Here is a 16,839-nt window from a genome sequence, read left to right as displayed (position 1 = left end):
GGGCCGGGCCGCGCTCACTCCGCCCGGCGGGACCGCACCGGGTCGTCCCGGGGCCGCGCCGGCGTTTAGGAACGGGGCATCCCACCGGGAGCCGGCTGGGAAGCGTAGCACCCTCGGGGCCGGGCCCGGCTGGGAACGGGAGCTGGCGGTGTCCGGGCCGGGCGGCCCCCCCGCCGCCCCCGCTCCCGGAGCGGTGCCTTGGACGGATTCCCCGTGCTTTTGCCCCAGGGAAATGCCCCCCCGCCCCCCTTCCCCCTCGTAGCGTGTGAGGTTTGGGACCGGGACCCCCGGGTCCCGCTCAGCCCCGGGTGGGGAGATCTCGGGGGAAGGTGCCCGATCTTGGCCGAGGTGCCGGCATCGCTGGAGAAGGGGCTGGTCGGTACCGTAAAGGTCTCCCGCTCCTGTCAGGCCGGGCTTGTTACCGTGCTGAATGTCGGGAGAGCGTAAAGGGGCTCCTGCCAGGTAATGCCGGGACACCGGCAGCCTCCCGTGTCCTCCCGTGTCCTCCCGTGTCCTCCCGTGTCCTCCCGTGTCCCTCCTTTCAGCACACATACTGCCATCCTGAACCTGGCTCTGCATTAGGTGTCAGCAGGGGAAAGTGCTCTTTAGAGCAACTTCAGTCTCTTCTCTGGTCCCCGGCAGCATGAGGACACTGATGTTTACATTTGCCACTTCTTTGCCAGTACGTGAAGAATCGTCCCTGGGTTTTTCCCCAAAAAACTGCCAGGTTTTCCCATCTCTGACTTCAGGTTGCAGCAAAACTGCTGTTCAGTGTTTCACCGGAATAGCCTGAGCCTTGTGGCTCTTCTCCTTGTCTTTTCGTTAGTGATGGAAGCTGCGCGTCAGTAACATGGGTTGAAACATAACAACAGCGCAGGTGCCCATTAGCACCAGTTAGGCCAGCATTGGTGTGTAGGCACCAAATAAATTGCTTCTGTGGAAGCTCTGATTCACCCTTCTTCTGAAAGTTTAATTCCTCATCTGAGGTCGGACCTTTGACAAAAAAAGCAGTGTTAGCATTTTTCTCGGTGCCAGCTTCTTGCCGTGCCTCATGCATTAGGGTAATTCATCCTGCAGCCTGCAAACGTCAGTCCAGTGCTGCCCTGCTGAGAGCAAATTACTTCCTTGTGCATTTGCACACCCTTTTGAAGGGCAGCATTAAAAGCAGGAGGGAGGAGTGGCGGGGATGGTCTGCGTCGTGTGGGTGAAACTTTGACGTGGCTTCAGCAGGCTGTGAGCACAGGGTGGGCTCTGTCCCCCCATCACTAACTCGAACTGTCCTCTTAACCCTGCAGATAATCCGCGTGCAGTCGCCGGAAGGGGTGAAGCGCATCACGGCCACGAAGCGAGAAACAGTGGCGACGTTCCTCAAGAAGGTACCCTGAGCCTCTCTGCGCCTTCCCTGCTTGCCTGTGGAACAAGGCAGGGCTCCTGCGGCTCAGCCGGTGCAGCGGCTCTCTCTCGTGGGAGATACGCGCTTCACCTTGCTGGTCAAATGTGCTGACAGCAGCGAGGATCGGCATGCCTTGTGGAAAATGGCATTTTTATTGGTGTAGCCAAAACCAGTTTTCTCATTGCTGCTCCAGAGGGAGAATAACAAAATTAAAGAAGAAAACTTACTCAGCTTTTCAGTTGGAGTTTCCTGGGGTGGGAGCTTTCCTGGGGGAGGACATGTTTTTAGTGTTCTCCCAAAAAAATGGCAGCTGGGGAAGCGGAGGCTGACAGCGACACAGGAAAGCTGTTTGACAGTTAAAGCCTGCTGCAAGGGACTGGCCTCTTCAGGCATGAGCCAGTTGAAATTCAGCTGCTTGATTTGCACTTTGAATATCATTTGAATGTGCTTTGTGTGCCGCTGGTTTTCCAATGTGGTTTTGAGAGAGAGCAAGGAGGGAATTAAGGTGAGATCTTAAGGCGATGTGGGAGCCTCCAGGTCTCCTGGGAAGGATTTCCATCCTGGGATGAGGAGAACACACTGAGCGTTGGAGTTGTCAGATTTGGAGTTGGCTGTAGCCTGTTCTTTAGTCTGATGCAACTGCTCAATGTCTAAAGTTTGCTATTTAAGAGTGAGCAGTTCTCCATTTCCTTCCCTCCTGGAACTCCACTGTAACCTGGAACCCTCAGATTAGGATTTCTTTGCTTCGTAAGAGAAGTACTTTGTGTTCCTGTGCCTGAAGGGCCATTCTTCTAGTCAGCTAGATTTCCTTTCTCCCTCCGAGGGGGAAGGGGAGCAGACTGAAACCTGCTGCTGTTTGTGAGTTGTTTGTTTTGTTTGAAGCTTGGGCCCAGACCACAACAGCAATCCCCACCTGACCAAGCGAAAATCCTGATGCATTTCAGGGCTGGGTCAGAGACACCCGCTGCAGCCGCTGAACAGTCTCACCCAAGGGGAAAAAAAGCATTGCTTTCAAAATCTCTGGAACCTGTGCAAAACAAGCTGCTCAGTTTCAAGGGTTCATATTACCCGAGGCAGTGTGGAACAATCGTGCTTGCAACCATTTACTGTTGGAACAAAAGCATCGGCACTCACTGAAATTGCCTGTTGATCTGGGGAAAACTATATCCTCTTGCTGAGCTGAATACAAGAAATGTTTAGGTTTCTTTCCTGATATAGGGTTTACTTGAAAGGGAAATGTTGCAAATTTTACCACCTAAGATCTGTGCATATTAATAGCTGTGGATTTTAACACTGAAATGTTAATCCATATGGTGGATTTCATATTTAGCTAGATAGCTGTAATTAAAGAGGCATCAGATTGCTGCTTCTATGCTAGCAATTAACTTAGATCTCCTCCTTGATGACTCCAGAGAAGCTGCAAAAGAAGTGTGCAAAAAAGCACATTTCAGAATGATAAGGGCCCCGATAATCTTCTCCGCACGTCCTAGGTAAGAGTACTAAAAAAGTAAACTCTCAGGTGCGTTCAGGTTAGAATCGAGTTAGGAACTAACTTGAGCCTTTGTTAATGTATTGTGGAATTTGTCTCCCCCCAAAAAACTGGTGAAGTCTGTGGCCTGATGAGCCAACGTTAAACTCTGGCAGGCGTAACACAGGAGATGAACCATTTGAAAGTTGTGCTTCCATTCAAATGGCAGATCGCTTGCTGCTACAAATGGCAGCAAAGCTGACAGTAGAGAAACTGCTTTCCATGACTTTGCTCATGTGACAGTTGTGTTTGTGGCTTGTTAGATTTGTCCTGTGTGCAGTCACTGTCTCTGAGCCCTACCAAAGCCATAGGGAGATGTACCTAATAAAAATAGAGGCTTTTAACTTAAGAATTTAGGGAGAAACTTGTCATCTAGAGAAATTTTTAATGCTACTTTTAAACTGATTATGTTTTTAAGTGGCCAAATGTGAAAATTGTTATTGCTGTGAAGAGGCATTTGACTGATTAAGAGTAAAGCAGCCTTAAACTGAACTGGTGAGAGGATAAGCAGGGAAAAAAACGGCCCAGGAACTGAGAGGTGGTTGTTGTGAGCGTAAGTTCCATCAGGAGAAAAGAGGCAAATGCAGAAAAACTGGAAGGAGAACAGCAGGAAGAGCTTGAGTGAAACTCATGTAGCAACTGGTAGGGGGGAGCAGAGCTGAGGGCAAAACATCAAGAGGTGAAGATCTGGACTGAGGAATTCTGGTCGTGGGAAGATGAGAATGACTTGGCTGGTGTGTGCTGGAGCGAGAGAACTGGGGTAATGGAGAAGATAGTTTCCCCCCCTCTAGTCATGACAGTGCTTGCCTGGATTTAGATGAAATACTGCATTTGTGTTGTGTGAGTGAGAGACACGTTCTGTTTAAGTTGCTTTTTTTAATAGATTGCTTGTGTTACTAAGTGTTTCTATTTTTCTCAGTTGTCCTGAGCTCTTCAGAAATGTGGATGAATTCAGCTAACATTTTGCAATAGAAGTTCCCTGGACTTAGCGCTTGCTCTGAGCAGCTTTCAGCATCTGACCGGGGGTGTGAGGTATCTTAAACCTTGTCATTCTTCTCTCTCTTTCAGGTTGCTAAAGAATTTGGTTTCAGGAATAATGGGTTTTCTGTCTACACCAATAGAAACAGGACAGGAGAGATCACAGCATCGCAAAACAAATCCCTCAACTTACTGAAAATCAAGTGAGTCCTGACAGACACCGCTGTGGGTGGAGGGGGGGCTTTGTACAACAGGGTGCCTCTTCTCTGAGCTTGCCTGAATTCTTCCCTCCAAACTGGGCAGCAGCAGGCAACATCACGTTACAGAAGTTCTAAGCTTTCAGCTATCACTCACCAACTACTTGAAGGAACAAGCTTGATCGACGTGCTGAAATGGGGGTGATCAAATTGACTACATGTGAGGCTGTGGCAGCCATTTCTTAGGTTGCTTCTTGCGTTGTGTTTGCTTGTTGTGGTGAGGCAGCAACGGGCCTCCTGTTTGCTCTTTTACAGCCTACAGCAAGCTCCCTCATCCCTGCTTTCATTCACGCTATCCTTTTTTTCTGCATCAATGCCAGAGTCTGATAGTCCCCTGTGCAGAAGCCAGGGTTCCTGCCTTCTGTAGCCAGGCACCTAGGGAGATCAGAGGTGTCAAATGGTGCAATCACTTCATGGTTGGTTGGGGATGTCTTAATTCTGTTCATGTCAGGAATAATGTTAAACTGGTTAAAAATACAAGAGCTGTTACCACCATGTGCAACTTGTCACTTGAATGTGTCAGCGCTGGCAGCTGCCTTGGGAGGACTGTGACTTGATGTGCACAGGATCCACACTAGTCCTTTTTCTTGCTGGTGCTGTCGCTTCTCTCCATAGGCTCCTTTTGCCTTTTTCTTCATCTTTTTCCCACAGTCCTGTCTCCTGATGAAAAGATTTGCATTTGTTGTGCAAATGACCAAAGCAGCAGAAAGAGGTGGCTAACGGAATGGCTTCGGACTGCACGTTTGCTACTCTGTGTGTAGTTTGTGATAAATCACACGTTTCTCAGTGGTCTGGGAGGTTTGCTACCCAGAAGCAACTACAGATACCTGTGTGTTGTTTTTCCACACCCATAGGCATGGCGATATGCTGTTTCTCTACCCCTCGAGCCCGGCTGGCTGCTCCTCAGAGACCATGGACACCTCTGTCTCCCAAGGCCTGCGGCCTGTGGGGGCACCCCAGGTGGTGGAAGATGAGATCGACCAGTATCTGATCAAACAGGATGGGAAGATTTACCGAAATCGAGACCAGCAGCTGTAAGTACAGGTGGACTTTGTTTCTGGCAATGCATCTGTGCCTTACCAGAGCTTGTAACATCTTGTCTGAAACCTGCAGCCAGGAAGTGTGCTATGGGAACTGCCCTCTGAGCCACTGCTCTATTCCTCACTGCCTTTGAAATGTTCGCAAGGGAAAACAGCTCCTGCCATTGTCCGGGAAGGTTAAATTGAGCTCTGGTGAGCTGAGGAAGGAAGCAGATACCAAAATCCCAGGGTCTTTGCCAGGAAGGACTCATTCAGAGCATCTATTGTTCTGATCTAGGTGGCCCCTGCTATGGGACTTGTGATCATATATTTTGTGCTCCTAAAACATTTGGAGCTCTCTAGATTAAAATGAATACTTTGAATTCTTCCCCAGGATGTCCTGGCAGCCGGTGCTGTGTAGAAATACTAGGTTATGCTCTGTGTGTGGCATATTGCTTAATAAGCAGGAGCCTGCTGTCTGCAGTAGCTTCTGTTCCATATGGTCTCAATATGTAGCTCCCTGTTGTTTGGGTCCTGAGGTGACAGGCGTGCGGGGCAGCAGGGCCAGGTCTCCATCTCGCAGGAGGGGTGCGGACGGGGAAATGTGCTTTCAGCCAGAGCTGCTGTCTCAGCATCACCCAGCCAGCAGTGGGTGAACACCAAGGTCAGATTCGTTTTCTAAATCACGGGCGGCTCCTCTGTCAAGAGCGGAGACCTGAGCTCTGTTGCCTTTTCTGGCTGCCGTGCAGTCTCTCCCTGCTTGGGCAGGGCCGACGCAACCCTGCATCGCTGTCTTCGGCACTGCGATGAGTGCGTGTGGCACCTCACCCAAGCAGGAGCACTTCTGTGTCTTCAGATCCAGCCACTCCTCATAAAGGAAGAACACAGCAGTGAAGGGAATGAGTGGAAGTATCCAACGGCAGAGACGTGGAAGTGGGACTTGGGTCTCTGCCTGCTTAATTTTTGGCTTCCTTTCCATCACGTGCCTTTCTAACCTTTCTGTGAAGCCAGGGAGTCCATTTTGCTCGCAAAAGTGCCACAAAGTCTAGCTTTGCCAAAACTCTTAGCTGCAAGAGGCTTAGGTAAACAAAACAGCCTGTATTTTTTGTAAAAATAATAATATAATGGTGAGTTAATACCACCGTAAATTTACACTGATGCTGCTAAAATGTCCTCTGTCTAGATGGTTGGTTTTTATTGCTCATCGTTAACAACGTCCCAGTTGGCTACTGGCCTGATGTCTGTACTGGTTGTTGGCTTGGGGCTGGACCCCTCTGCAAAGTAACTTCTGCAAGGGCTTGAGTGAAAATTTTAAAGGCAACCAGGAATTTTTTACAAAACAGAATAGCTTGCCCTTCCCCATTGTGTTGTCTTCCATATGGTTTATCTTTAGTGCTGCAGCGGCAAGGAAGTTTGGAGAGACGTAGCCTTTACATGGAAAATCCTATCTAACCTTTTCAGGCTGATGATAAATGAGGAAAATGTCACATTATCGAAACAATAAAGCCAAAACCTACCACTCCATGGCAAAAACACTGTCTTTAACTTGACCACATTTTTCAAAAGCATAAATGAAGGTATTGTTCTTAGCAGGGAGCCAAAGCACAGTGGTGGATATTTATGATAAAAAGAGTGTGTCTGGGCTTGTTCCTGTATTTGTGAGTGCATATCAATCTAAACATGAAGGGATGCTGGCTTTCAGCTGAGTGCATTAGCAGCCTTTAGTGGTCCTCTATGTACATTATCTGCCACAATACTTTGTTAAAAGCAATGCTGCAACTGGATCCCATCATTTTGTCTTTAGAAGAGCCAACATCCATGCTCCTCTCTAGAGGCCTGCCTTTGAAAACTAGCACTGACCTAGTGCTGGGGCAGAGGTGTGGGGGGATTTTTTTGTTGTTTTGGGTGGGTTTTTTTAATGTGATCACCTCAAAAGGAGGTGTTTTCCCCTCTGTTTTGTAACTTTACCCAGCAGGTCTTTATGTGTCCAATAAACACATGCTTCCTTGTTTGTTCCAGGCCATCCTCTAGTGCCTGATAAAGGATGAATGTTGTGGTTGTCTTTTTGTTAGAACCACACAGGCCAGCGCTGTGACGTAGATTTAAAACACTTTGAATTGAAACACAACCCCAACGCAGGGTTGTAAAACTTGAGAAGCTGTGGTCTGACATAGGTTCACGTGGCTGTTCAGAGAGCAGAGCCGCTTGCCAGCAACACAGACATTAGGAGGGTTTCATCTTGACCTGGGGCTCTCAGATTTAACCTGAAGCTGTTGCTGTCTCTTTATGTGAAGTTGTCTTGTGGTGACCCCTCTGTAATACTCCCTAGTGGGTGGAGACTTGCTCAGAGCTGTGTGATTGTATCGATCTTCCACACCACAACTGTTAGTCTAGAGCAACTTTGACCATCCAACTTCTCCCTTGTTAAATAAGAGTTAACGCTGCTTCTGTTTCTCTTTGCATAGGTGTCGTCATGGCCCCTTGGGTAAATGTGTGCATTGTGTACCGCTGGAGGTAAGAGCCCCAAGAAGGTGCTCCAGAAAGTCACACAAAAGCATGTCCTCTTGGATTTGGTTTCTTCCAGTATGAATGCTTTTCCTCGGAGCACCGCCCCCATAGAGATGGCAGCTCTGGGTCAGAATCCTGCCGTGCACTGTCAAAGGTGCCAGTTCACATCCAGGATCACTAAAGCTCTAGGCCTTTGAGACCCTGGGTTTATTCTGGTTAATGCTCTGTTCTTCTGCAGTAATGAGTTTAACAGAAAGTACTTTAGAAAAGCTCCAATTTTCCTCCCTCTTCACTCCTGCCTGGATCTTCTTCTTTCACTCCCCTCTCATGGATCCCAGCACTTCCCAGTTTAACCATGTATTATTCAGGTTGAAGGCAGCTTTAGTAACGCCTACAAATGTGCTAAGCTCTATAATTTATGGCATGAGGCAGCGATCCCTCAAAAGTCGCTGCGAGCCAGGATGGCTGTTCCCCCGCTTCCCCGCCGTGTGCTCTGGAAGTTCTTTGGCCTTGTTTGAGCAGCTGGGCTTTTTGTTTGTTGTTAGATATTGAAAGGAAAAAGCATTTTGCCTTTGAGGCTTGTTCTGATTTGTGGAGCCAATCTGTTATAAAAGTAGGAGGCGATAATAAAACTCGCTGTTGTAGAGCCCCACTGTTTCTATCACAGTAGTAGCTGCCTTGAAAATGAGCCTAAATTTTCTTGATTGTTTCCACATTGAGAGCCACTGGGGTTGACTCTAGAACATCCATTTGTTTAGTGATCAATGTATTATCAGACAGGTGTCTGACCTGGCTTTTCTTTGTGTGGTGTTTTTGGCAGCCTTTTGATGAGGATTATTTAAACCATCTGGAACCTCCTGTGAAGCATATGTCCTTCCATGCCTACATCAGGAAGCTGACCGGAGGGGCAGACAAGTAAGAAAATCTCTGTGTTTAAGGGAATCTAGTTGTAGCTCCTTTTTAAAAATACAAATGAAAGTACAGACAGATCTCACCAGAGTAGTGTTGAATACAACTATTGAATGGCAAACTGAGGAGAAAACAACACATTAAAAAAAGGGGGGAAAAAAAAAAGGGCAGGGGGAAAAAAAATTAAATCTGTCTTTTTTTTTTTTGTCTTTTTTTTTTTTCTGTGACAATGTAATTGCTTCCAGGAAGCACTACTGATGGGGGGAGATGGCCAGATGGAAGGAAAGAGGTTCCCTAATTATACCAGGCTCCAAGCCTGGATCTCAAACCTCATGGAGAGGCGCTGAGACTGTGGTGGACCTGGGGAGCTTTTATTCACCAACAGCTTTTCTTACCTACAGATGCGATTAGGACAGAAAGACAAGCTTAACATTCCTCAGGGCCTGATTCTGCTCTGTCCCATGCTCCATGTGTTCTTAGTGAAACCCTTTCTTGTCGTCGTGCCATAGCTCACCACCCAGTAACTGGAAAATAAGGTGTCCTGCCCCATGATGGGGTGGGGATGCTGTGGTGACACAGGCCAGATAAGTGCTGAGCAGAGAGGAAGTGCTGAAAGAAGTATTTATTTCTTTATGCCTCGCTGTGGCACATGTGTTCAGCAAAGGATTTAAAGTCCCCTTCAGTGATGTTGGTGTTCTGAAATGCAGCTCCTTTACATAAGTTATGCAGAGGTATAACCTTCTCCCTCCTATTCCTAAATGCTGTTGGGATTTTTTTAATGTCTTTGTGAGATGCAGCTCAAGTCCATAATACTTTTATTTGAACTTCCGTTTGCAGGAAGCCTTGTGCACATGAAAGGAGCTCTAATTTGCCCTAGTGGTATAATCTATTACTTCCCACGTGCTGCGTAAATTATTTAAGCAGGGTCCCAGGAGTCTTCTGTCTCTGCTCTTGCTCGAATATCTGTTTAGGAGCTGTGTCGGGGAGCACATGTTGGCCTCTTGACCTCCCTCACTAAGTGGGCAGCAGAGGTTACTTGGGGACTGCAGGAGTGGAGCATCCACCCATGGGAGTTTGCAGGGTGCTTTGAGATCCTCTGAAGGTGCAAAGCATTGGTGCCACCACGTCTCCTCTGCCCTGCTTCCTCTATGATATTTCTAGCCACTTGCTTTTTTTTTGAGACCCAAAAGCATTTACTGTGGTAACAGTGGCTTTCTCTTTTTCTTCTTGCAGGGGGAAATTTGTTGCCCTGGAAAACATCAGCTGTAAGATCAAATCGGGCTGTGAAGGGCACCCTCCTTGGCCAGAAGGCATTTGCACAAAGTGTCAGCCAAGTGCCATCACTCTCAATAGACAGGTGAGATGGAGCTCGCAGGAGCCCTCATGCTTAAAGCTGAGAAGGGACTTGACTTTTATTGTTGGAGAGATGACTTCAAGAACAGCCAACTTGGAGCAAGACACCTTTGCGTATTGGCAGTTGTTGGGGAAATGGCTGTTAAGGTCTTCAGTCCTTGCAGAAAAGGACTCCAACACCTATCTGGTTCAGCATTTTCCTTGTAATGTGGAGGACATCTGAGCTAGCACCACTAGCGATGGATCTCCACTTCTTTTCCTCAGGGGATCCAAAAGGCCACCCACTGTTTCTTCTTGTTTCCTCTTAAATTTCACTGTCTTTTTTTAGTTGCAAGGGCTCTTGGGGTAAGGGCCCTAGTAAAGAAGCCAAGCTAATAGGGTGCTGGGGCTGCTCAGTGCTTTCCTACACTCCAGCCCATAGTGAGTTCTGCTTGCTGGGCAGGAGAGCAGTGCTGAAGGCAGCAGAGGGGAGAGGGAGGGGGCCAGCTAGCTTTCCTTGTCCCTGCTTTGGCAGGATTCAGCTGTAAGGGGTTGTGTGCGTCCTAGGCAGTTGGGAAGGTATTGACAACAGGCAAAGTAAACGGACCTAGTCAAGGATGGCCTGACACTTGAACTTTGTCAAACAGAAATACAGGCATGTTGACAACATCATGTTTGAGAACCACACAATTGCAGATCGCTTCCTAGACTTCTGGCGGAAGACAGGAAATCAACATCTTGGGTATCTATATGGCCGGTACACAGAGCACAAAGACATCCCTCTGGGGATCCGGGCGGAGGTTGCTGCTATCTATGAACCCCCACAGGTAAAAGCTGGGTGCCGTGGTGTCAGTGTTGACTCGTGAAGATAATTGGGGAACACGGAAACACTTTTTTGTTTGGGAAACCTCACCAACTGCAGCTCCATAAGGAAAACGGTCCCATGAAAAAGATGATGTGATTTATGTCTTTAATGTCACTGTCAGTTATTGCCACTGAAAGAATTTTAAAGCCCAGATTTGCTTTTTGTTATTTTTACACTTTCTTTTACATTATTGCATGCTCAGATGATTTAAAGCTAGAGAGACTTCATAATAGTAGATTTCCTTGTACATGTTTCCTTGATTAGGGGATTTCCAAGGTCGTGGTACAGAACAGCCTGAAAACAAATTCTGTACTAGTTTAAAAAATGTTGCGGCCCTTGCTTCAATTTCTTATCAGCTCTCTGGGAAAATGTAAGCAGCTTAATTAGACAAAAATGAAGTCTGCTGCCTTGATCGAGAGGCCGAGGTTGAGATCTGATGCCTCAGAGCAGCCGGAGTCCCCGCTAGATGGTGCACGGCACCGCGCAGCACCGCACTCGGCACCACCACGTCCTCCGGGGAGGCCACAGCCAGAGCAGGTCCCGCCAAGTCTGGCTTCCCAGAGAACCCAAAAGCTGAATTCAGCGTCAGAGAGCCGGAAAGGGAGGTGGCAAATGCTAAAAGCCACTCTGCCCATGACAAAAGTCTTGGCTTGAAGTTGAGTTTGCCTACTGGCTTCTTCACCACTGACCAAAGTCAGTTTTCTAAGTGCAGACACTATGTATACAAACATCTCATGGTGGGTCATATGTTTTCTTCCTCATGATGATTTCTGCAGGGTTGCTAGAGTAAAATGCAACAGATTTGTCAGTGGAAAAAATTAAAATGGATCTTCGGGAGTGTGTGTGTGTGAGAGCAGAATTGCAAGCCTTTTATAAGTTCTTCCCTTTCTTTCCAATATGAGCAGAGCCATGCCCTCTATTGTTTCAGTATCACTGATTAAGCCCCTGCTTTGGAAGTTCATATGCTTCTAGTTGTGCACGGTAAAAGCAAGGAAGCTTTTGCTCTCCTGGCAAGCAGTCTCTGCTGTGCTTTTGACACGGCATCTCGACACACGAGAAAGCTTGCATCTGAAACGCACCCAGATGGAGTCGTGTTCTCCAGAGTGCGGGGGGGAAGGCCTGGGCGTGGGCTCTTGGATTCACTGAATTTCTGCCTCTCTGCTGCTCAAAGATTCAAACAAACGAAACGGCGGTACAAAACTGGCAGGTTGAACACAGAGCTTTGGAAAAATTATATAATCTCTTGCCTTTTCCAGTGAGCTCGGAAACAGCAATGGCCTGTTTGTAAATGCTGAGTCTTTCATTCATAAACCCTGACATAAACTTAGCTAACTAACAGGATGGGTCTGTGGGTAGAGGAGGTCTCTGGGGTGAAACCAGTCAGTGGTAATGCTGAAGGGGAAACCTAGAGCTCTGCTTCCATCCTCTGCCTCATTACTGACAATGGCTAAGTGTACTATGTTTTTTCCTGTTCTGTCTTACTAACAAGTTTTTCTTTGCTGCAGATTGGTACACAAAACAGCCTGGAGATCCTGGAAGATCCAAAAGCTGAGGTTGTGGATGAGATTGCTGCAAAGCTGGGACTGAGAAAGGTTAGGATGTTGTCGGATCTCATGCGTCTTTGTTTGGCAATGAAGAAAGTCGTCGGCAGTTCTCTTCAGCTCCATGGGGTTATTCAAGACCGTTTGGGCACATCTGAAATCTAGCTTAAGTGTCAGTAGCTCTTATGCTTTTAGGTATGAAAAAACAAAATGAGAGCATTTTCCTGAGCACAAGCATCTAGCAGGGCTGTGCAGCTGAAGTCAGCAGTCCTCTGTCATGAATGACATCAAAGGGAGTAGCAAAGAAGCAGAAACACAATTTTCCCTTTATTTCTCCGCAAATAGGAGCCGTTCCTGGTAGCATCTCCCCGGTGAGTGCTAATTTGGCACAGATGTAGCTGGAGTTGCCTTCCGAGTTTGTTCTTCCTTTTGACAGGATCTGTGCTCCACTTCCAGGAGCCGAGGCTCCTGCTTTTTTGTTTTTTTATTCGCCTCTGTGGGGTCCCATCTCTTGATGCTGCTGAGGCAGGCTGCAGCGAGTTAATCTGTACGTTGGTTTAGAGGTGCAGGTCCCCCAGCAGCTGAGCCTCAGTCCTCTGTTCCCCTCGTGCCTGCAGCCTGTCAGTCATCCCTTCAGGACGTATGGGTGTTGGGATCTGCTGGTTTGCTGACACCTCTCAAACCTGTACTGATATTTTCCGGTTTGGGAAATCGTCTGGTATCGTGTGAATGCCAGGAATGAGATGTACACAAACAAGATTTGACTTGCTAAAGAAAACACAAATCAGAAAAGACTCGGTACAGTAGACTATAAACATCTGTGGTGAGGTCTTTTGTTCTCTGAAGATAAGATCTTTAGCCTTTTGCCAGTGTCTGAAGCAAAGCTTCTGTGTGTGTTATTTATTTCCATGCTTTTCCTCTGCTTCTCACATCAGATATTTTTAATCAATATGACTTAACACGTAACTTGCTGCTGGTTGCAGATTTTTGTCTGTCTGGGCTCTGCTAGGAATCTGAATCAGCAGTTCTTCCTCTGAAGGGTTAACGCTGTGGGAGCTGGTCACGAGGGGCTGATCGGAGCTGTTTTTAGCACATGTGTGTAGAAGGGTTCACGCAGCGGTGTGTGTGTACGCATCTATACTCCTATGTGCAAACAATGCAAAAAGCAAGAATGTGTTTTTTGGATCGGAGCAGACTGATTTGGAATGAATCATACTCCAGTGGGAACATATGAGCTTTATCTTAACTAGTGACTGCGAGCTTCAAAATGAGATCATGTGAGCTGCTTTGTCATCTGCTGGCGCTCCCGATGCTGCTTTGCTCTGAATGCTCAATAGGAAATGCTTTTTGCTGTGGGTGGGAGGAGGTAGCGGCTGAGAGGCCTCTTGCAGCCTCCAGATCTTTCCATGAAAAAATATTCCATAGTGAAATATAAAGCTGCAGGTGCCCCCGGCCAGCCAGCTGGCATGCTGCTCCTGGAAATCGGATTCAAATGAGCCCGGCACAGCTGGGAGAGCCATTTCCTTCAGGCAGCATACAGCAGGGCCGTGCGAGAAGCCAAGAACATCTTGTCCTGCTAGGAGAAAATGTATAAGCTCTCTTCTGGTTTGGTTTGGAGTTTTGGTTTGTTTTTTTTTTCCTTTTTTCCTTTTTTCCTTAAAGCAACTTTCTTCATAACACTTCTTTATAGGTTGGCTGGATATTTACTGATCTGGTCTCTGAAGACACACGGAAAGGGACTGTTCGATACAGCAGAAACAAGGTGAGATTCAAGTGTGCAGCTAATTACAGCTGCTGGTACTGAGGGTTTGTGTAATAGCATAAACGCTGACTGTGCCAAGCAGAGTACTGAGCCAGGGCAGCACAGGGCTGGAGGTGATGCTGAGACTGGAATTCTTGTGAAATGGGGTTTTTCAGAAGCTTCTGAAGGAAAAGGAGCTTGAGCTCGAAGAGCACTGTTAGGGGTTTGAAGCTGTTTGCCTGCAGCCCTTCACCCGCTTTGCTTTAAGAAAATGGTGCTTGCGGTTTAAGAAAATTCAGTAGAGTGGAGGGAGTGGGGTAGTGTGAGGTGCACACTCAGTGAGCAAAAGTGACTCAGTCAAAGGATGTTCCTGTGGGCTGGGCTTTGTGAGATATACGTGGCTCAAACTTTGACCTTCTCGGCTTCCTGTAATTCTGAAATCAATGATAGCCCTATTTGGAAAATGAAACCCTGTTAAAAAAAAAGGTGTGTAAAGGTGGGTGGAACGAGAGGTGGGACAGTCCTTCTGGTGAGAGCCAGGCTCAGGGCTGGGGACCTGACATGTCGCATTCTTTTCTCAGTCTCTGCAGCAACTTTCTACGAAAGCATGTTTTACTGGGGTGTTGGTAGTTTTCTTTGGCTGCAGACCAGGGAAATAGGTCTAGGCTACATTGCGTTGTCCTTTTTATTCACATTTCTGCTCTTCCCTCAGGACACGTACTATCTAAGTGCAGAAGAGTGCATCACAGCTGGAAACTTCCAGAACCAGCAGCCCAACATCTGTCGCCTTTCTCCAGATGGTCATTTTGGATCCAAGTTTGTCACAGTTGTGGCTACAGGTATAAAGTGGCCTCGGCTTGCCCCAGCTCTCTGGGTTACAAGTGAATTATCTCTTGTTAATAGGAGAAGAATATGCAGCTCTGCCAGAAGTCATCAGATGTCCTGGTCCCCATTTGTCCTATTTAACAAGGGGTTTGCCTTGCTCTATCAAGTAAACTGCTTTTTCATTTTTTGTGCTATCTTCTCTACAATTATTTACCCTGTCCCCTACAGGAAACTTAATTGAGGCTCAGACCTGCCACATCTACCTCTCTGATCCAGAAGGCATTTTTTTGCCTGCAGCCAGGGGAATAACTATTGCTCACTTTTCTGTTTTGAATCTTTAAGCTCCAAGTTCTGTTGCCTGAAAGCGGCAGTGCAGAACCACGGCAATCCGGATCCTGAAAGTTACTCTGGCTGGTTCAGCATAAAGGAGGGACCTTTATCTCCCTTGTGTCGCTGTCAGGGAAACCCTTACGTAGGATGCTGTGCTCTTCCGTGCATGGAAACATTTTTTGTTTGCCTGAATAAAACAGAGAAGCCTGCAAAATGCTTTGCTTTGTCACCTCTGATTATAGCCATTTTCACAGCGAGTCTCCAGAGGCAATGTGGAATAGTCTGTGCTGCCCGGGCTGTGAGGGGAGATGTTGGCATGTGCTGGGAGAGTTGTAGTGTTAGAAGTTCAGTCTGCTGTTCTCCATGGGATGACACATGTATTCATTTAAAATTTCCCTGGAGCAGATACGCTGGGTTCTGGGTCTATTTAACACAATACAAAAAACGCGTGACTTCCAAATAGCATCCAGTGTAAAAACTGAAAGTGTGATATTATATTGCCTCCTCTGAGCCCAGGTTTTGTAAGTGTTCCCAGAGCCTTTTTCAGTGAAAACACTCTTTCAGTTAACAGGCCCATGCAATCGGACAGCTGCCTGTACATTCCAGACTGCTAAACGCATCCATCTTTCATTAAAGATAGATGTGTATCTCGCTCACTCTGTTTTTTTATTTATTTCTGTTTTCTTAAACAGAAACTGAGAAAATGATGGCTAGTTTTGTTCAGGCCTTCCCCGTGTCTTAGTCTATGTTTAATTTTTAGGAGTGTTTGTTCTGGAGCAGTGAGTGATTGAGGTTAGAGATCAAAGGGTAGAAAACGAATATTTCCTCTTTTCTGTTCCAGATAATTTCATTCTCTTCTGTTAAATCAGCCCATCAGGTTTCTATTTAAACACTTGATTCCTTCCTTTTGTGCTGTATAAATATATCTGAGTAGTTTGCATCAACTTTGCCTTTAAATCCTCTACATGGATTAATTCCTATTCCCTCCTGAATTCCTAGGTTTGGAAATAGTAACGTCTTCCTACCATCTGTCTGTATCTTCTCTTTCCAGTTGTATTCTAATGACATATGACTCGATGTTGCTTACATTATCCAAATTAAAGCGCCAAGCATGTGATCTATCAGTGAGCCAGGGTCTTAATTTCCACTTTCCATGTCAGATTTCCACCAAGCCATCCATTACAGGCTGAGAAAACACTTTTTCTTCTTATGCCTGACATTACTAGATGACCAATCCTGAAACTGCAGCTCATGGTTCCTTGGAAATGAAACAGGCTCACAGGAGCTGTGTGCCTGGTTTTTGTTTTGAAAGAGAGAAGATACCTGCAGGGTAGTGGGATGGTGATGCTATCAGGAGCCTTCTGAAAGGGCAGCTTCACCTCCTTTAAGCTCCTGGCAAAGCATTCTTGCTGTCACTCCAGGGGTCTGTCCTGTTAGGCTAGCTGTGAAAATGTGTGTTACTAAATAGATGTAGAGCTTAGAGGGGATCCTTCCCTAGAAGTACTTCCCATGCAGCAGCACCAGCGTTTTCTTCTCACCATTCTTTGCTGTTAGCAAGACCGTCATGTTTGATGTTGCTCTTTGAGTCATGCCTCTCTGAGTTACACTGGGCA

General features: G+C 46.9%; 1 protein-coding gene across 1 annotated transcript in view; it reads left to right on the top strand.

The window, feature by feature from the left end:
- Positions 1 to 1,186: 1,186 nt before the first annotated feature.
- Positions 1,187 to 16,839, top strand: part of NPLOC4 (nuclear protein localization 4 homolog (S. cerevisiae)) — a 28,605-nt gene continuing 12,952 nt past the window's right edge. Inside the window, exons 1-11 of the mRNA XM_010578721.1 lie at positions 1,187 to 1,204; positions 1,296 to 1,376; positions 3,990 to 4,102; positions 5,011 to 5,190; positions 7,641 to 7,689; positions 8,504 to 8,598; positions 9,826 to 9,949; positions 10,572 to 10,751; positions 12,295 to 12,381; positions 14,021 to 14,092; positions 14,784 to 14,910. Of these exons, the coding sequence (XP_010577023.1) occupies positions 1,187 to 1,204; positions 1,296 to 1,376; positions 3,990 to 4,102; positions 5,011 to 5,190; positions 7,641 to 7,689; positions 8,504 to 8,598; positions 9,826 to 9,949; positions 10,572 to 10,751; positions 12,295 to 12,381; positions 14,021 to 14,092; positions 14,784 to 14,910 (1,126 nt within the window). The remainder of the gene's footprint in view (positions 1,205 to 1,295; positions 1,377 to 3,989; positions 4,103 to 5,010; positions 5,191 to 7,640; positions 7,690 to 8,503; positions 8,599 to 9,825; positions 9,950 to 10,571; positions 10,752 to 12,294; positions 12,382 to 14,020; positions 14,093 to 14,783; positions 14,911 to 16,839) is intronic.

This window comes from Haliaeetus leucocephalus, unplaced genomic scaffold (assembly GCF_000737465.1).
Source record: "Haliaeetus leucocephalus isolate CR32 unplaced genomic scaffold, Haliaeetus_leucocephalus-4.0 Scaffold646, whole genome shotgun sequence".
Classification (NCBI taxonomy): domain Eukaryota; kingdom Metazoa; phylum Chordata; class Aves; order Accipitriformes; family Accipitridae; genus Haliaeetus; species Haliaeetus leucocephalus.
This window is presented reverse-complemented; position numbering and strand designations above follow the sequence as displayed.